We start from the raw sequence: 21,034 nt of genomic DNA, 5'->3' as shown, positions 1-21,034 counted from the left end.
TGACAATCATCACAAGAATATCAATATAAAGAAGAAAGCAACATTTTATTAAAAGCAAAATACTGTGGCTGCTGGAAATTTGAAACAAGCACAGAGAATGCTGCAGAAACTCAGTAGGTCTGGAAACACCTGTGAACAGAGTAACAGAGTTAATGTTTCGAATCCAATAAACCTTCTCCAGAACTGGCTAATTAATGCCAGACTTGTGACACACAGGCAAGGGCTGATTAACATCTGGGGACTTGTGCCAAAATTGAGAGAGCTGGCCCACCAGTAAAACAACAGCCTGATATTGTCATACTCACAGAATTATAAATGGAATAGTTTCCACTTGCCAAGATGGTGCAGTTCAACAACATTGAGAAATTTGACTATCCATACAAGTTACAGGAATAATACGACTCAGAAAGGGCCATTCAGACCATCTTGTCCATTCCATCCCAGAGACATCCATATATCTCTCTAATCCCATCTTCCTGCACACAGCCCATAGCGCTGCAGCTTACAAGCACTGAAAGTGCAGATCCAGGTACTTATTAAACAAGTTTAGGGTTTCTGCCTCCACTACCAACTCAGGCAGCAAATTCCAGACACCTACCACTCTCTGCATAAAATGTTTTTTCTTCACGTCCTCTCTAATCCTTCTACACTTGACTTGAATCTATGCCCCCTGGTTTTTGAACTCTGCCAAGGGAAACAGGTTCCTCCTGTTTGCTCTGTCTGTACCCCTTAACTTGTGTTTACCTCAATCATGTAACCCCTCATCCTTCGCTGTTCCAAGGAAAGCAACTTCAACCTCTCCAATCTCTCCTCGTAGCTACAATTCTCCAGCCTTGGGAACATTCTGATAAATATTTTCTGTATTCTGTCCAGAGCAATTGTATCCTTCCTGTAATGAGGTGACTAGAACTGCACACAATACTCCAGTTGTGGCCTCACCAATGTCTTATACAGTTTCATCGCTATACCCCTATTTCTGTATTCAGTATCTCCACCAATGAAGGAGAGCATTCCATGTGCCTTCTTTACAACCTTATCTATCTGTACCGCTACCTTTAGAGACCTATGCACTTGCACACCAAGATCTCTCACAATCATCCCTGCCTATTTGTACGTTTCTATTTATTATGTATTCTTTTTTAATGGTTGAATTCCCATATGCATTACCTCACATTTATCAGAGCTGAACTCCATCTGCCACTTTCCTGCCCACTCTACCGAAAAATCTCTATCATTTAGAAGCTCACAGCTATCCTCTACAGTATCCACTCTGTGGCCAACTTTTGTGTCACCTGCGAATTTCCCAATTACGTCTCACACATTTAAGCCCAAATCGTTAATGTATAAAGCAAACAGCAGGGGGCCCAGCACTGAGCTCTGTGGAACACCACTTCAAACAAGTTTCCATTCGCAAGGGCGACCATCGACCATTACCCTTTGTTTTGTGTTAGTAAGCCAACTTGTATCCAAAGCCAAACAGGATAAAACTGCTAACTTTATCTACACCCAATCATCACCATGACATGGGAACATAAGAACAGGAACTGGCTTTATAGTCCTTCTAGCCCTTTCTGTCATTCCTTGAGATCATGGCTGATCTGTGTTTTCGGTCTCCATACTCACCTCGGTCCCATTTTCTTTCGTGCTTTGGCTTATGAAAATCTATCATCAATTGCTGTGTCTAGAAGAGGATTTCAAACTTCTACCACCCTTTTGTGTGTGGAAGTGTTTTCTATCTTCTCTCCTCATAGACCCAGCTGTGTTCCTCCAGTTCCCTGACTTGCTGTGTTCCTCCAGCTCCACACTGTGTTAGACTCTGACTCCAGCATCTACAGTTCTTGCTATTTCTAATTTTTTGACAATGCCTTCTCCTCCTCCTGATCAGATAAGCTCTCTGTCTGGCAATAATCACTGCGAACAACTAACCAAGAGTCCTCGGACAGCACCTACCATAACTGTGAACATGAATACCTCAAAGGATGAGGGCAGCAGACACAGGGGAGCACCTTCACCTATAAGTTCCTCTGTGAGGCACACACAATCCTCATTTAGAGTTATCTCACAATTCCTTCACTGTTACCAGTCCAAACATGGAATGCCCTCTCTGGCATCATGTTTTGTATACCCACCTCTCATGGACTGCTTTGGTTCAAGAACCTGGTTCACCACCACCCACCCAAAGGGTACTTATAAATGGACTTTCTGCTCACATCCAATCTATGAGCAAAAACCAAGGCTCCAGGAGCCATAATGCCATTGCATTGGGTCTGGGTGAACACTAGGTTCCAATGTAAACCCAGCAATGTCTAATTCTCTGCACAAAGTGGCTCTCCACCTCTTAGACCTCAAAAACTCTGCCATTTGAGCTGATTTAAATCCTCTAGAATCACACCAAAAGTAGGAAAGGTCAATTGACCTAGACAAGACAGGTCTCACTTATTTGACTATGTTGATGAATCCCACAATTTACATAAGCTCAACTTCAATGGACTAACTGACACTAACCCTTTTTAACCACATGTCTCCCTTAAAGAATACCAGATTTCTCTCGCCAAAATGTGTTTTTTTTTAACTCATGGGATGTGGACATCGCTCAGTAGGTCACCATTTGTTGCCCATCCCTAATTGCCCTTGAAAAGGTTGTGTTACCCTCTTGAGTTGCTGCAGTCCACATGCTATGTGTATACCCCAGTGCTGGTGGGAAGAGAGGAATAACATATGTCCCAGTCAGAATGGCATGTGGTTTGAAGAAGAATTTGCAAGGGGTGGTGTTCCCTTCACTTGTCCCTGAATGCCAGCAGCCAAACCTGTGCTGTTGTGTTTTGTCTCATAATCAGTATCAGTTTAAGAGACATGCTCATGACATCATCACTGTACCATGGCATGTGGCCTAGGCACATAAAAATCTCATATTCCATTGTAAATCAGATCACTTGAGTCATGACACTCTATAGGAAGCATACTCCTCTGTTGTAATGAATAACGTAATAACAGCTCAGGCATTATTTGCCTAAGGAATGTAGTGTCGGTACATGGTAGTCAGTTGTAACAAATGCTCGTTGGATGCCTCAATATCCACACCCTATCTTTTACGTTATGGGAAATAATATAAATGTTGTGTCAATTGAAACACCCTGGTGGAGCAAACTCATGCTATCCAATACAAAACACAAATCAAGACGCAACCACTGACCTCCAGACTAACATGTCTCAAATGAAGTATATTTGAAACTAATGCTAAGTTATATTACACCTCTGGCAGCAGTCACTGACTTGCTGTCTCTATCTTTCCCAGGCTTCCCATTTTGCTTGGAATCAAATGTGGCCACAAACATCTTCTCCATCACGAGCCTCACCCCTGACCTTCTCAGCATCTTTCAGGGAATGGGAGTCAGCCAGCATAGAAAGAGGACACAAACATAAAAAGAAATTGCTGCACGTATGCAGTAGGCCTGACAGCATCTGTGAAGGAAAACCACCATCATTATTTCTCATCCAGTAACCCCTCTTCAGAATGGGGTGGAAAAAAAAGATGCTCATTTAAATTATACTCCAAGGTAAGCATACCTGATAAGTCACCAAATTTTAGGTCCCTCTTGCAAGATCACAACACAGAATAAACATCTCTGAGAAGATAAGTGTCTCAAAACAAAATTGATGAGATTTGATATGCCTCGGGAAATGTTGACAATGGAACAGATTGGATGTAAGTAGAGAGGCAGGTGTGGCGAAGGGGAAGGAAAGAACAAAAGAGGTAGTATGTGAAGCTCTAAGTGCAAACTATCTTAAGCCCTCTCTTCCCTGTGCCCAGCTTTATCTCCAGCAAATGCAAGGAGTGCGCAAACCTCTTCATCACTGAGATTGAGAGCATCCAGTTAGCTGCCCTTCCCACTTCCTTCTCTTCTCTGAACCCACTGGGTAATCTTCTCTATCTGCCCCCTTACTTTATCCATTGATATGTGCATTTCTCTGGTTTCTTTCCTATCTTCCCTTGAGCCCTCTCTGAGCCCTCACTCTCACTGTTACCCTTCCCATGTAGCTTCATTTCTTGGTTCCCTCCTCTGCAGCTGTCTCTGCCCTGTTCAGATCTGTTGTCCTCACCAGTTTCTTCAAACAACATCCCTGACTATCTGTTCTTGCAAATCTCCCTTTCCTTTGCTTTGCCATCTTTTCCAGAACTTGGTATTTCAGTCCCTCTAATTACATTACCACCTCTGCCACAGGACTTTAATTGAAGTCACAGATGATATCTTATCGAACTCTGGCTAAAGTAGATTTTTCCTTTTCATCTTTCTCAGTTTTTCTGCACTGTTTGATGGAGTGAACCACACTAACATCTTCCAATACTTTGCCACTGTTCTCCAGCTGAGTGGAACTGCATTCATGTTTTTTTCCTTTTTAAGTATCTAATCATAGCCAGAGAATTATTCACAAAAAAATCACAATGAACCGTGGATGCTGGAAATTAGAAACAAAATCAGAAATTATTGGAAAAACTCACCAGGTCTGGTAGCATCAGTGGAGAGAAAGTAATGTTAACAGAAAGGTTCTGATGAAGTGTTACTGGACCTGAAATGTTAACTCAGCTTTCACTGCATAGAGAGTTACTCACAATGCTTTCTTTTGCTGCTCTAAAAAGAAGTTACCTCTGGTTCCGCCGTAATCTATCCTTGGCCATCTCTTGTTTCTCATTGCCATGTTGCCTCCACAGCAACATAATCCAACAAATTTGTGTATCTCTGATGTCAATTTCTCAAATGGTAATTGTGCTTTCAGTTGCCTGGGCTCAAAATACTGACATACACTTTACAACATATTTTTCTTTCTTACTCCCTTTAGAATGAATACTTTATATCTGTCTTTACCAAGGAAGATGATGCTGCAAAGGTCATGAGAAGAAGGGGCTACTTCAGATGCTTGAAAGGTTTAAATTGATAAGGAAGACGTATTGAATATGTTCTCCGTGCTTCAAGTTAATTAAGCACGCGGTCCGGATGAGATGCAAGGAGAGGATCAGAAATTTGTAAACATTGCAATTTGTTCAAATAAACCTGGCCACTAGAGGTAAATCAATTTAACCTTGGTGATTAGAAAAAACTAATTTGGGGCAAAATTTGTAGTTGCTTGGGAGAAATATGGTTGATGGCAGAGTCAGCATGGATTTTCCTTAGGGAAACTTCACAGAAAACCTACATGGTTGAAGCCGGCCATTGAGCCCATCGAGTCCACATTGACCCTTCAAAGAGCATCCCACCAAGATCCACCCCATCACCCTGCCTTTCCCAATGCTATTCTACCTAGCCCACACATCCTGGACACGATGGGCAATTTAGCATGGCCAATCCACCTAACCTGCATATCTTTGGACTGTGGGAAGAAACCAGAGTATGCAGAGGAATGCCACACAGACAGGGGAAGAATGTGCAAACTCCACGCAGACAGTCACCCAAGGGTGGAATCAAACCTGGACTCCTGTTGCTGTGAGGTGTAGGTGCTAACCACTGAGCCACCATGCCACCCATGTTTAACAAGCTTCCTGGAGCCCTTTGGAAGAACTAACAGAGAGGGATGATCAGGGCATTGTCATTGGACTTCAAAAAGCATTTAATAAATTACCACACAACAAACTTGTGAGCAAATTTATAGCTCACAAAATAAAAGGGATGTATCGACATAGATTACAAATTGTCTGAGTGACAGGAAACAGAAAATAATGGTGACTGTACGTTTTTTGGGCTAGAGGAAGGTTGTAGTGGACTTCCACAGGGTTGAACCCTTGCTTTGCCTGATATATATCAATGGCTTAGATCTTGGTGAATTAAGCACCATTTTAACATTTACAGCTGATGCAAAACTTGGAATCATTATGAACTGTGAGAAGGAGAGTGTAGATCTTCTAAATGATATAAACAAGTTAGTGGAAGGGGCAGATGAAATTCAATGCAGACAAATGTGAATTGATTCATTTTGGCAGGAAGAACATAGAAGATACACAACCAAAGGTACAATTCTAAAGGGTGTGCAGGACTAGAGGGACATGGGTGAATAAGTGCATAAAGTAAGGAAGATGGCAGGAGAGGTTGAGAGAGCAGTTAATAAATTGTACTTCGTATAGAGCTCGGTTAACACGCGCATAAAGTACAGAGAACAAGAAAGTAATGCTGAGCTTGTTTAAACACTGGTTCAGCCTCAAATGGAGTACTGTGCATTCTGTACTTCATGGAAAAAAACTTCATCAGAATCATAGCAGAGATGAGGAACTTCAGTTGCTTAGATAGGTTGGAAGAGTATAGGACTGTTTTGTTTGGAGAAGATAATGCTGAGAGGAAGTTTAAAAGAATTATTCAAGACAATGAGGAGCCTGGATAGAGGGGATAGGGAGAAACCGTCTTCACTGGTGGAAGGATTGAGGATTATTGGAACTGGCAAATAAATCAGCGGAGGCGTGAGGAGTAACCTTTCCACATCGCAAGTGGTTAGGATTGAGAATTTGCTGCCAGAGAGTAGGCTGGAGGTAGCTTCAATTAAGGCATTCCAGTGGGAATTGGATTGTTCTCTGAAAAAGAAAGAAGTTGCTGAGCTATACGAGAATTTGGGAGAGTGGTACTGGGTACATTGCTCATTGGAAGGCTGGCAGAGCACAGTGCTCTGAATGGCCACATTTTGAGCTGCAGCAATTCTGTGATTCTTTGATTGAAATCTACCTCTTTGGCAAAGCATCTATTCCAACATCTCTTTCTGTGGCGTGGCCTCATATTTTGTTTTGTAATTCTCCTGTGATTGCTCATAGGGTGGAGACATTAAATGACAACAGATGATAGTGGTGCAAGAAATGATTGCTGGCAATGGGACAAATAAAGAAATAAATAATTTGTGAACCATCCCTGTTCCCCTGTGGCTATCCTTATTGCATGCTCTGGATGCCTTGGGTTTAAACATTTTGGATGTTTTTTGCTGCTTTTGTTGATTACCTGACTGGTTGAAATTGCTTGTTCTGTTTGGCAGTGAGCCTAAGAGGAACAAACCTTTTTTTTGATGTTGAAATCCTGAAACTGTAGAAGGGCATGGAGGTAAGAGTCAAGGCTTCTCTGTAAGAAAGCAAAAGCTGTGGCAAGTGTCTGCAGAAAGAGCAAGCATTGTATTTTCCTCCTGTCCTATCTTGCCTGTTTTTGGCAGGAGATTGGCTATTATGAGATGTCGGTGACTTTCCATGACAATCTATGCACCTGAAATTGTGTGACATCCTGCACATTTCACGTCTGAATCTGCTTCCCCGAACATCATGATTGTGCCTCTGAGTGTGACACTCACCTTGCTGGTCTCCCCCTTCTGACCCATTGTCCTACATACATGTTAGGACAGGGCTTCCCAAAGTGGGGTCAGGACCCTGAGTGGGTTTGCAAGCTGAAATGGTAGGGTCACGAGTTCTGAGGGAGCAGTGGTTGCCATGGGATTTTGAAAGTGTTTAAACAGCTGTACCCCCCACTTGAACAGACCGATATCCATTCGCACAGCTCTCACTGAGGAATTGGGACAATATTCAAGACTCAAAATAGGGCCACAAAGAGAAAAAGTTTGGAAAGTTTTCAGAAGTTCATAATTTCCGGTTCATGGGCTCCAGCCACCTCCTTTTTATCATGGATGTACAATGCATTTAATTGTCCATATTCCATCAAGATGGTCTCAGGCATCTCCACTTCTTCCTGGAAAAAAGGCCTGAACTGTCCTCATCAACCACCACCCTCCTCCATCTGGCCAAGCTCATCCTCGCTTTGAACAACTTCTCCTTTAACTCCTCACTGTCTCAGGTCAGAGGGATGACCATGGGTACACACATGTGTCCTGGTTATGCCTGTCTCTAATTCAGGTAAGTGGAACATTCTTTGTTCTAATCCTACTCTGGCCCCAACCACAACTCTTTCTCCAGTACATCAATGGTGCTGCCTACCTGGCTTGTCTAGAAGTGGAAAAATTTATCAATTTCACTCCCAATTTCCACCCTGATCTCATCTGGTCTATCTCTGACTCCTCTGTTCCCTTCCTCGACATCTCTGTTTCCATTTCTGAGGATTGACTAGCCATCAATATCCACTACAAACCAACCAGTTCCCACAATTAACTTGACTATACATCCTCATACACCGCTTTCTATAAGGAATCTATCCCATTCTACCAGATTCTCTTTCTCTGTTGCATCTGTTCTGATGATGCCACCTTCCACAGGGATTCCCCACTATGTGGTTGACAGGGCCCTTATTCGTGTCTGACCCATTCTTGCATTTTGGACCTCACCCCTCCTCTTCCCTCCCAGAACAATGACAGGGTCTCCCTTGTCCTCATTTACCACCCTACCAGCTCCACATGCAAAAGATAGTAAGCCCGTATTTCTAACATCTCCAATAAAATGCCATAACCAGACAAATGTCTCCCTCCGATCCATTGTCAGCATTTCACAGGAACACATTGATGCACTCCTCCTCCATTGCCCAATATCCCCTCCCTCCCCCATGGCACATTGCTATGCAATTGCAGAAGGTGTACCACCTCACCATTTATCTCCTTCCTACTCACTATCCATGGTTCAGACACACCTTCCACTTGAAAAACATCTCATTTTCCACCTGGGAGCCCTGCAGTCTGTGGCACTTAACATCAAGTTCAATAACTTTATAGCCTGATTCCATCCTTCTATATTTTTTTAATCCATCCTTCAAACAGTCCTGTTATGGCAAAGGTTGTTTTTAGCGCAGTCACCCATGCTTTGCTATTCCTAGGCCCATATGGGTTATATTCAGTCCTGCTCACCTATTGTCTCTTACTTTGGCTCTTAGTATCTCAATTCAGATTTTTATTCTGACCTGGCCTGCTATCCATAATCAACTCTTTTGCCTAGTCATTTCATATAGCTCTGTCTTTCTTTCTCTTAGGTTCCGCCTTCACCTGTCTGTTCACCTCTCCTTTCCACCTACTTGCCCCACCACCCCATCCCATCTCAAGACCCTCCTCAGGACAGGTAACACTTTTTCCAAAAGCTGCTAACTGTTCTGATAAAGAATCACTGGATCTGAAAAGCTAACTCTACTTTCTTCACACAGATGCTGCCAGACCTGCTGAGATTTGCAAGCAATTTCTGGCTGTGTTTGTGAATGTCACAACTCCTATTTCTTCTGGGTCCATTCACAATTTTCTTACAGGAACAAACACTTCAGTCGTTGTAAACCACTTCTTTTCAAGATTGTTTAAGAGATTAATTGACACTACTACTGGTTGACCATCTCCCTTGGCCGGTTTGATTTTATAATGAAAAATTGTCATGTTTGCAGGGATAAAAGTAAGCTAGAGGCTAAGATGTAGATCTTCAATTAGTCTGTGAAAACCTACTTGGCATGTTTCTGCTAACAAAGAAAACGTCTTGTAAACTTATAGTATTCTCTCCACTCGTATGATTTGATTTGATTTGAGTTATTATTATCACATGTACCTCAGTACAGTGAAAGGTTTTGTTTTATGAGCAGTACAGGTGGATCATAACATATTAAGATCATAGGGTGATTGCACAGAGCGAGGAACACAAGTTACAGCTACAAAGAAGATGCACAAAAAGCAAAATCAACATTAGATTTGAAATTTCAGAATTGATGATAGTTGATCAGTAATGATGTCAGTCAAACATTCCTAACTGCTTTGAAGCCAAGTTAATGTAGCACTTGATGTAGTTTCAGTGCTGTGTGATTTCATTTCAGGTGAGAGATTTTGTTTGATTGCTTGAAGATATCAAATCATGACAGAATGATTACCGAACATTGCAAAGGAATGCCTTTGAACACAGAATGATTCCAGCATTTCTGGTTGGGTAAAGCAGGTGATATTGACAACCATCTGACAGTTCCATGTCCCTGTGTATTTGGATAGCCTTGCCCCAGGTATTGACAAAGGCTTCTCTATATTTATGAACATAGCCAAAAATCTTAGATGAAATGTTCTCAGCATGCACCCCAATTGCACCAAAATTCACAACGTAAGCAGGATACCCAAAATGTATCAATTTCCTTTTTAAGCTTGACTTTAGAACCATAGAAAATATCAAAGACAAGTTAGAGCACAGAGAGAGTTCTATACCTGCTGAATAAACCTTTTAATACTATTTTCCAGCACCTGGTCTGTAGCCTTACAGGTTATAGTGCTTCAGGAGCCAGTCCGGATTCCTTTGAAATGAGTTAAGTATTTCCAACTCAACTATCAAACTGGGCAGCAAAGTTCCCATTTTCTGGGAGAGAAAATAGATTTTCCTTATGACCCCTCTAATTTTCTCAGTAATTCTGTGCCCCATGATCCTTGACCCCTCCACTAGAGGAACAATGTCTCCCTTGTTCATTTTATTCAAGCCCCTCAATACATCTCACCCCTCAGTTAATCTGTTCTAGGGAGAACAACCACAGCCTTTTCATCTTCTATTGCTGCAATTTTCAAGCCCTGACAACATCCTTGTAAATCTCTTCTGTGCTCATAGGCTCAGTTGGCTGGATGGCTGGTTTGTGACACAGTGTGATGCCAACAGCATGAATTCAACTCCTGCATCTGCTGAGATTACCATGAAGGACACTCCTTCTCAACCTCCCCCCCTTACCTGAGTCATTGTGACCCTCAGGTTAAACCACCAGCAGTCATCTCTATCTCTCTCCGTCCCGCTCTGTTTTTCTCATGAGAGAACAGCTCTATTGTCTGGGAGGACTGTGGTGGTGGCTTTACCTTTTTACTTCTTTTTGATGGATATAAACTCTTTTTATATTTTATTTCACACTCTAAGCTTCTGGATATCCAGGGAGCTCTGAAATTGGCAATATCTGTCATTTTCTTTGTGGAGAAATCTCAGCTCTGTGTCTGGAGAATCTCACTTATGAATGCCTCCCACTGATTTGCACTGATGTTTCTTCAACTGGCTGTATCCAGCCTGCTGTTACCTGATCACACCTCAGTTATGTAAAGTTTGCTTTTCGCCAACATTAAAATTTTATTCCAATTTTATTTAAATCCTTTTCCATAATGATGCAAAATCTGTTTCGTGATCACTGTCTCAAAATGGGCATAGAGTCAAAGAGTTACGCAGCACAGAAACAAACCCTTTGGTCTAAGTCGTCCATGCTGACCAGATATCCTGAATTAGTCTCATCGTGCTTCTAGCATTTGGCCCGTATCCATCTAAACTCTTCCTATTTGTGGACCTACCCGGATGCCTTTTAAATGTTATAATTGTACCAGCCTGCACCACTTCCTCTGGCAGCTCATTCCATGTACATACCACCCGCTGCATGCAAATTTTACCCCTCAAGTCCCTTTTAAATCTTTCCCAATTAACCTTAAGCCTATGGCTGCTTTACTGCTAGTTTTGGACTCCCCTACCCTAGCAAAAAGACCTTGGCTATTCACCCTATCCATGCTTTTCATAATTTTTTAAACCTCTATATGGCCACCCCCTCAGCCTCTGATGCTCCAGGAAAAATAGCCCCAGCCTATTCTGCCTCTCCCTATAGGTCACCCATTACTACTTCAACCACCTGCACAGCTTCTTTTCCTGACACTAAATCTCATTGGACTTGTTATAAACTGGCTAAGAATGTTCCCTTGAGTGCAGCTTAAATATTGTGTACCCTCTGCGCTTTTCACAGTGTTTGTATCTCAGTTGATATTTGCCTGGTTGAAGTGGACATAATTTCTCTTTCACATTAGTGTAGGTTGCTAAAATTTGCATTTGTATCATCCTTCTGGTGAAGCTATAATTTTATTTTCAATTCCATACTAGACATAACATTTATCATCTCAGTCGCATAAGCTCTACATTCCTCTTTGTGTACGGCAAAATCAGTAAGTTTTATTTGTGTACACAATCTACCTTCAGAAAGCCTTGAAGTAGTGAATCAAGACAGGAAACAATTTTCAATATCCACTGATCAATCCATCAACAGACAGTGCTAGATAATGAAACCTTTAAGGTCTTCAATAACTCATCATTAGTCATGGAGCTAAAACATTTGCAATTACTGCTTGAAACTTTGCATACACATCAAGATTGGTTTTTTTCAGAAGATGAAATTCTTAAAGATGCTTCTAAGAATTTGTTTAATTTGCATCATCTCCCCTAACACCCTTGAGCTTTTCTACCTATTGTCCATTACTCTACAGGGAACTATCTTGGAAGAACGTGTCACATGAGAGCTGTTGCAGATATTTTTAATCAACTAGTTTGGAAGTATTCTGACACATACCTCAAGAGTAGATAGGACTTGAAGACTAGCCAAGAGCAGGGGATGCTACCACTGTGCCACAGGAGCCCTTAAAATTGCATACAAATTGTGCCTTCCGCCATGGCATGATTTGAACCATGCCTCTAGAATATTAGACTGGGTTTTCGATAACCAGTCCAGTAGGCCTGACCACCACCTTCCTATGAGAGTCATTCTGTAACTACCTGGAGATAACTGCTTCATTCGATAATAATGTGTGCTCATGCATGATCCACTTGAAGACAGCAACTACGAAAACAAGTTTTTGCGATTGTAGCTGGGTGAAATCTTAAATTATGACCATGTACTAATTCAATACACTGATCAAATAAATGTTACTTGATAAATTAACAAACAGAAAATGCAGGAACTAGGAGGTCTGGTAGCATCTGTGGGGTGAGAAACATAGTCAACATTTCAGGTCAATGGCCTTTCCTCCGAATAGTATTGAGTGCTGACAATCCTGGAAGCTGGTGTGGTCAATAGGTGGTGTCCCTACCACTCAGTCAGAAGCACCAGGTTGAGTCCTAGCCTAAGACCTAATGGCTGAGGGAGGTGTGTTCACAATGTGGCCAAACAGATAAGCAATTTTCAAATCCCTCCAATACACCCTATTGGCAGGCGGTAAGAGTGAGAGTGACTCCTGGCCAACTATGTGATGGACCTTAATTCAAGACTGCTATGTGTAAAAGTGCATATTGCCACAGCAGTTCAGACTGTCTGAGTGAATGGGAACACAAAATTACCAGCAGAATCGTGAATATTGACCCTTATCTCAGGATTCGTAATGCACTTCTAACCACCCACATAAACAGTTCAACTATTCCAGATCAATCCTCTCATTGGTGAGGGACTTGATTTGGGAAGGATTATTATGGGGGCCTGAGCAATGTGGGCTATTGTGAGATTAGGACTGAATCATGCGAGAAGATAGAGATCTAACTCAATGTGAGAAGCAACTTGCTACATCTTGTATGCATTTGCCAAACAGCAAGCTAAGTTTCTCATGAGGCAGCAGTGAGTTGCCAATTAAAATGAGTTATTGCTTGGTAAATGCCTTATTAAGGTCACAGCTCACCTTTATTAGTGTTTTATTCCCATCTTACCAAGCGCACTGAACAAGTTGAACATTGACAATTATTGACTTGGAAGTCGGAACGAGTATTCAGCTCACAACTGGCTATAAGGAGCTTCCATGTTGCTGAGCATTGTCAGGGCATGATCCACAGGTACCAGCAGCACACATCTATTTTTTTTTATTCATTCAGGGGATGTGGATGTCACTGTCTTGGTCAGTATTTATTGCTCATCCATGGACCATTAACATGTGACGTTTCCTCACATCATGAAGGCACCTGTCTGACCACTTGCAGAATGCTTAGGAGGCACAGATTTGCAATATAGGGTGCAGTGGTGACTAACAGGCTGCTTCAAGGATAGTTTGTGTGCAGGGACAGACTCTCAGCTCATGGATTGGACGAGGCCGAATCACAAAAATGGCTGTGAGCACACTCAGATGGGAAGGGGTAAGTTACTTGACCTATTGAGGTGGAATGCTCCAGACCCCACTAACATGAGGCTCTCTAAAAGGAAACAACATGACACACCGAACCACATAGTATACTGGACACAGACCTGTGGGATCCCGGATCTGTGACTTTCCAAATGTTTTGGCCTCTGTTTCTTGAGAATCTCCCTGGCCCAGGCAACACTGACCAACTCGTTCACTTCTTGACACAGCGACCAAAGAAAGAATAGGGATGTTGTTTGGTTGGGGTAATGTTGTCAGTAGCACCCATTGCCCTGTATACACATTCTTTGTCTTGTTTCCAGATACTGCAGCAGGTTCTCAACACAGACAGAGGTCCATGTGCATCCATGTTCCTCATGGTGTAACAGTAACATTTCAGGCTGCACAGAGAAAGACAAACAACCAGATATTTTCCAAAGACAATCAAACTTAGACAATCATGGTATTTGATGTACACTGCAATGTTACCCATTTGGTAGATAGATGGTGTTTAACATGTTCTTCTAGGAGTGGTGGGTGGTGTGGGTGGTGGGATGAGGCTAGAATCAGACATGAGGGATGTCATAGGCCTGGGATAAGTAGCTAATGAAATGAATTTGGTATGAGATTGTGAGAAATCTCACTATGCCTTGCAGCAAGAAACCCTTCAAAACAGCCTGAAGCACATGGCCAAAGTAAAACAGTTAAGAATCAACCCAATGCCTTATAGTGTAATCATGATACCCGAATGCTCTTCCCTGGCCAGCAATTTACCCTTCCAGTGTAAGCAGAGTCATCAATTGCACAGTGGATAGTTAGCCACATTGGACCTTGGAGAGGTGTTAGCTTGGCCATTGGTGTAGATTTTGGTAACCAAAATGAGGAATTTTCTTCAGCAGAGAGTGGCGGGAGCTGGGCAGAAGTGAAGTCGGAGCAGAGAGGCATTTGGGAAGGTAAGTGATTGTTATTTAAGCACTTACCTCGAAGCCTCAGGTCCTACACAGTAGGGCCTCCCTCCCTCCCTCCTCCTCTAAACTAATTAAAAGTCCACAGACTCGCAGCAGGAAGAGCGGGAGCATCGATCAGAGGCCTACAGGTGGGTGAGTCTCTGCTTTAAAGATGAGCAAATACCTACCTTGACCGGCAGAGCCCTCCATTCCTGTTCCAGCAGCAGAAAGCGCAGGAGCTCTAACCGAGAAGGACTCTCGTATGTTGTTAAGGTAAAGCTTTTCAATTTATATCCTTGTGTATTGTGTAATTGATTAAAAGTTTAATTGCTTAATTGAAAAAGAGTGTAGCAGAGAAGTACTAGAAAGCATCTAATACATAAATTGTAAAAGTTAACTGAATAAGTAGTAATGGCTGGACAGGTGATGTGCTGTAGCTGTATGCTGTGGGAGCTGGCTGATCCCATTGAGAACAGCAGTGACACATCTGCAGCAAGTGCTGGTTGCTGGAAGAACTCCGGATCAGAGTAAATGATCTGGAATCTGAGCTTCAAACACTGTGGCACATCCGGGAGGGGGAGAGTGACCTGGACACATTGTTTCAGGAGGCAGTCACACCCGGTAGATTAAATAACTCAAATTCAGAAAGTGCTCAGGGACAAGGTGTGGCTGTAAATGAGGCAGGTAGGGAGATTCAGAGTTCAGGAGGGCAGGAGCCTCAGCCCTTGACCTTGACCAAACGGTATGAGATTCTTGTTCCCTGTACGGATGAGGAAAAGGACTGTGGACAGGATGAGCCAGCTGACTACGGCACCATGGTGCAGAAGGCCATTCAAGAGGCGTGAGCAAAAAGACAGGTAGCTGTTATAGTGGATTCTATAATTAGGGGGACAGATAGTATCCTATGCAAGCCGGATCGGGAGTCCCGCATGGTGTGTTGTCTGCCTGGTGCCAGGGTGCAGGACTTCTCTGACCGGGTTGAAAGGATATTGGAGCAAGAGAGGGAGGATCCAGTTGTTGTGGTCCATGTTGGGACTAACAACATCGGCAAAGCTAGGGTAGAGGACCTGTTCAGGGATTATGAAGCACTAGGCAAGAAATTGAAGTACAGGTCCCCAAGGGTCATAATCTCCGGATTACTGCCCGAGCCACGTGCTAATTGGCATAGGAAAAAGAAAGTTAGGGAAGTAAACACGTGGCTAAGGGATTGGTGTGGGAAAGAGGGATTCCATTTCATCGGGCAGTGGCATCAGTTTTGGAACCGGGGGCTCATTACCGTTGGGACAGTCTCCACCTGCACCAATCTGGAACCAGTGTTCCAGTGAAAAGGATAAATAGGGTGGTCAGTAGGAATTTAAACTTCTGAGTCGGGGGGAAGGGAAAGTGAAAGAGACAGGGAGTATGGAGTTAAATGGAAAGATAAGCAACAGGATAGCATGTGTTCAGGTGGGTTTAAGCTTGAGGCAGACTAGGAATCCAGCAAAAATGAAGGATAGTTTAAGATATCTTAGGATTTCCAATCTCTCTAATAATGATAAGAAAGTTAGCATTAAGGCACTTTATCTAAATGCTCATAGTATTCGCAACAAAGTAGATGAATTAACAGCACAAATCCTCTTGAATGATTATGATGTGGTAGGCAGCATAGAGACATGGTTGTAGGCCGTTCAGGACTGGCAGTGAAACATCCAAGGATTCACGACATATCGAAAAGACAGGGAGGTGGGCAGAGGGGTTGGGGTTGCCTTGTTAGTTAAGAATGAAATTAAATCTATGGCACTGAATGACATAGGGTCAGAAGATGTGGAGTCTGTGTGGGTGGAGTTGAGGAACCACAAAGGCAAAAAAACTATAATGGGAGTTATGTACAGACCTCCTAACAGTGATCAGGACCTGGGGCGCAAGATGCACCAGGAAACAGATAGAGTATGTCAGAAAGGCAAGGTCACGGTGATTTTGGGGGACTTCAATATGCAGGTGGACTGGGTGAATAATGTTGCTGGTGGATCCAAAGAAAGGGAATTCATGGAATGTTTGCAGGATGGCTTTTTGGAACAGCTTGTGATGGAGCCCACAAGGGAGCAGGCTATTCTGGACTTAGTGCTATGTAATGAGCCAGACTTTATAAAAGACCTTGAAATAAGGGAACACTTAAGAGGCAGCAATCATAATATGGTAGAGTTCAGTCTGCAGTTTGAAAGAGAGAAGGCAAAATCGGATGTAATGGTGTTACAGTTAAATACAGGTAATTACAGGGGCATAAGAGAGGAATTGACGAAAATCGAATGGAAGCAGAGCCTAGCGGGGAAGATAGTAGAGCAACAATGGCAGGAGTTTCTGGGTGTAATTGAGGACACAGTACAGAGGTTCATCCCAAAGAAAAGAAAGATTATCCGGGGTGGGATTAGACAGCAACGGCTGACGAAGGAAGTGAGGAAATATATCAAAGAAAAAGAGACAGCCTATAAAGTGGCCAAGAGCACTGGGAAATCAGAAGATTGGGAAGGCTACAAAAACAGAGGATAACAAAGAGAGCAATAAGGAAGGAGAGGATCAAATATGAAGGTAGGCTAGCTAGTAATATTAGAAATGATAGTAAAAACTACTTTCAATACATAACGAGAGGCAAAAGTAGATATTGGGCCACTCCAAATTGATGCTGGAAGACTAGTGATGGGAGATAAGGAAATAGCTGAAGAATTTAATAAGTACTTTGCGTCAGTCTTCACAGTGGAAGACATGAGTAGAATGCCAACAATTAGGGAGAGTCAGAGGGCAGAGTTGAGTATGGTAGGCATTACAAAAGAGAAGGTGCTAGTAAAGCTAAAACATCTAAAAATTGATAAATCTCCTGGCCCCAATGGGCTACATCCTGGAGTTCTGAGGGAGGTGGCTGAGGAAATAGCAGAGGCTTTGGTCATGATCTTTCAAAAGTCACTGGAGTCAGGCAAAGTCCCAGATGATTGGAAAATTGCTGTTGTAACCCCCTTGTTTAAGAAAGGATCAAGGCAAAAGATGGAAAATTATAGGCCGATTAGCCTAACCTCGGTAGTTGGTAAAATTCTAGAATCCATTGTCAAGGATGCGATTTCTAAATTCCTGGAAGTGCAGGGTCAGATTAGAATAAGTCAGCATGGATTTAGTAAGGGGAGGTCATGCCTGACAAACCTGTTAGAATTCTTTGAAGAGGTAACAAGTATGTTAGACCAGGGAAACCCAGTACATGTTATCTATCTAGACTTCCAAAAGGCCTTTGATACGGTGCCTCATGGGAGGCTGCCTGGCAAGGCGAGGGCCCATGGTGTTCGAGGTGAGCTACTGGCTTGGATTGAGGATTGGCTGTCTGACAGAAGGCGGAGAGTTGGGATAAAAGACTCTTTATCGGAATGGCAACCGGTGACGAGTGGTGTCCCACAGGGTTCATTTTTGGGGCCGCAGCTGTTCACCTTGTATATTAATGATCTGGATGAAGGGACCAGAGGCATTCTGGCAAAGTTTGCCGATGATACAAAGATAGGTGGACAGGCAGGTAGTACTGAAGAGGTGGGGAAGCTGCAGAAAGATTTGGACAGTTTAGGAGAGTGGTCCAGGAAGTGGCTGATGAAATTCAATGTGAGTAAATGTGAGATTTTGCACTTTGGAAAAAAGAATACAGGCATGGGCTATTTTCTAAATGGTGAGAAAATTCATAAAGCAGAAGTACAAAGGGATCTGGAAGTGTTGGTCCAGGATTCTCTAAAAGTTAACTTGCAGATAGAGGCTGTGATTAAGAAAGCGAATGTAATGTTGTTTATCTCAAGAGGGTTGGAATATAAAAGCAGCGATGTGCTTTTGAGGCTTTATAAAGCTCTAGTTAGGCTCCATTTAGAATACTGTGTCCAATTTTGGGCCCCACACCTCAGGAAGGACATACTAGCCCTGGAGCATATCCAGCGGAGATTCACACAGATGATCCCTGGAATGGTAGGTTTAACGTATGATGAACAGCTAAGGATCCTGGGATTGTACTCATTAGAGTTTAGAAGGTTGAGGGGAGATCTAATAGAAACTTACAAGATAATGTATGGCTTAGAAGGGGTGGACGCTAGGAAGTTGTTTCCGTTAGGTGGGGAGACTAGGACCCGTGGGCACAGCCTTAAAATTAGAGGGGGTAAATTTAAAACTGAAATGAGACGACATTTCTTCAGCCAGAGGGTGGTGGGTTTGTGGAATTCATTGCCACGGAGTGCAGTGGAGGCCAGGACGCTGGTTGCCTTCAAGGCAGAGATCGACAAATTCTTGACCTTAGAAGGAATCAAGGGCTATGGGGAGAGTGCAGGGAAGTGGAGTTGAAATGCCCATCAGCCATGATTTAAGTAGCGGAGTGGACTTGATGGGCCGAATGGCCTTACTACCACTCCTATGTCTTATGGTCTCATGGAATGAATCTGAACAGGGTGCCACCTCCCTGGCACGTCTTTTATGCTATCTTACCCGATTTATCCCCATAGAAGAACTCCCCATTATTTGTCAATTAGTTCCTCAAAAGTCTTTTGGATCCCTTAGAATAAACAGAAGGAAATCTCATCTGAAAGATGGCTCCTGACAGCGGAGCATTTCCTCATTTCTAAATGTCATCTTACATTCTGTGTTAATATTTGTTGTGAGGTTTGAAGACACAATCTTCTGATTCAGAGAAAAAGCATGTTAGCAACCAAGTCAACTTTACGCTAAGACTCAAGACAGTATCTCACTTTAGATTCTTTTAATGTAATATAAAACCATTGTTGAAAACATTTGACACTATGTTTTTGATTGATCAGCTGCAGTGCTGGGCAGGACTTGTCATTTGTTTCTTATCCCAATCGTAACTCGGTGGTTTTTAATCTTTCCTCTTGTCAGTGAATAGGAAGAAAGCACTTTTGCAAATGCTTTTCAATGGATAAGCGCACTGTCAACTATGGGCCTAAGTCATACAGAGCAGAAATGTTCTCTGTTCAATCTCAGATCTGTGTCAACCCAAGAACAAAAGACTGACAATGTTGGCAATCTGAAATACAAACAGAATGGTGGAGACACTCAGCAGCATCAAAACCAAAATCAGAAATTACTGGAAAAACTCAGAAGGCCTGACAACATCTATATAGAAAGAAACACAGTTCCAGGACTGAACCTTCAACCTGTGCCAAAGGTTTAGAGATGAACGTTGATTCGATTTATTATTATCACAAGTTACAGTGAAAAGTACTGCTTTGTGTTATGTCCAAACAAATCATTTACACAAGTTCATCAGGATAATAAAACAGAATGCAGAATATGTACAAGTACAGAGAAGGTGCAGAGAAAGACCAAATCTAACATATGAGAGGTCTGTTCATATGCCTGATAACAGCAGGGAAGAAGCTGTTCTTAAATCTGTTGGTAAATGTTTTCAAACTTTTGTATCATCTGCCTGATGGAAGAGGGTGGAAAACAGTAAAACAGGGGTCTATGATTATATTAGTTGCTTTCTCAAGGCAGTGGGAAGTATAGATGGCGTCAATGGAAGGCAAGCTGGTTTTTATGATGGACTGGGCTGTGTTCATATCTCTCTAATTTCTTGCAGCCTCGCGCAGAGCAGTTGCCATATCAAGCTGTGATTCATCCAGATAGGATGCTTTCTATGGTGCATCTATAAAAATTTGCAAGAGTCATTGCGGACATGCCGATTTCCTTAGCCTCTTGAGGAAATAGAGGCATTGGTATGCTTTCTCGGTTGTAGCATCAATATGGATGGACTGGAACGACTGTTGGTGATAATCATGGTGGTGACAAGCAGTCTGCCAGTTTTCCTAAAGTACACCCAGAAGATTTGGGGAAGGTATTTTATAGAGTCATAGAGCTGTGCGGCAGGGAAATAGACCCTTAGGTCAAACTGACCAGATAACCTATATCAATCTAGTTCCATTTGCCAGCATTTGGCCCTACCCACCTAAACCCTTCATATTCATATATACCGATGCAGATGGCCTTTAAATGTAATTGCACCCACCTCCAGTGCTTCTTTTGGCAGCTTATTCCAAATATACACCATCCTCTGCATGAAAGCATTGCCCCTCAGGCTCCTTTTAAATCTTTCCCCTCTCACTTTAAACCTATGCCGTCTGGTTTTGGACTCCCCCACCCTGGCAAAAAGACCTTGACTATTCACCCTATGCCCCTCATTATTTTATAAACTTCAAAAGGTCACCCCTCAACCTCCGACATTCCAGGGAAAATAGCCTCAGCCTATTCAGCCTCTCATAAAACTCAAACCCTCCAAACCTGGCGATATTGTT

The 21,034-nt window shown here is 42.6% G+C and overlaps 1 protein-coding gene across 1 annotated transcript in view; it reads right to left on the bottom strand.

Moving 5' to 3' along the window:
* Positions 1–10,636, bottom strand: part of LOC125465253 (neural proliferation differentiation and control protein 1-like) — a 184,640-nt gene extending 174,004 nt beyond the window's left edge. Inside the window, exons 1-3 of the mRNA XM_059638142.1 lie at positions 10,628–10,636; positions 8,592–8,720; positions 7,026–7,088 (exon numbers count right to left, since the gene is read on the bottom strand). Coding sequence (XP_059494125.1) covers positions 7,026–7,088; positions 8,592–8,720; positions 10,628–10,636 — 201 coding nt within the window. The remainder of the gene's footprint in view (positions 1–7,025; positions 7,089–8,591; positions 8,721–10,627) is intronic.
* Between the last annotated feature and the right edge of the window lie 10,398 nt (positions 10,637–21,034).

Source organism: Stegostoma tigrinum, chromosome 29 (genome assembly GCF_030684315.1).
Source record: "Stegostoma tigrinum isolate sSteTig4 chromosome 29, sSteTig4.hap1, whole genome shotgun sequence".
Taxonomy (NCBI): Eukaryota; Metazoa; Chordata; class Chondrichthyes; order Orectolobiformes; family Stegostomatidae; genus Stegostoma; species Stegostoma tigrinum.
The sequence above is the reverse complement of the archived record's forward strand: the minus strand, read 5'-3'. Positions and strand labels throughout refer to the sequence as shown.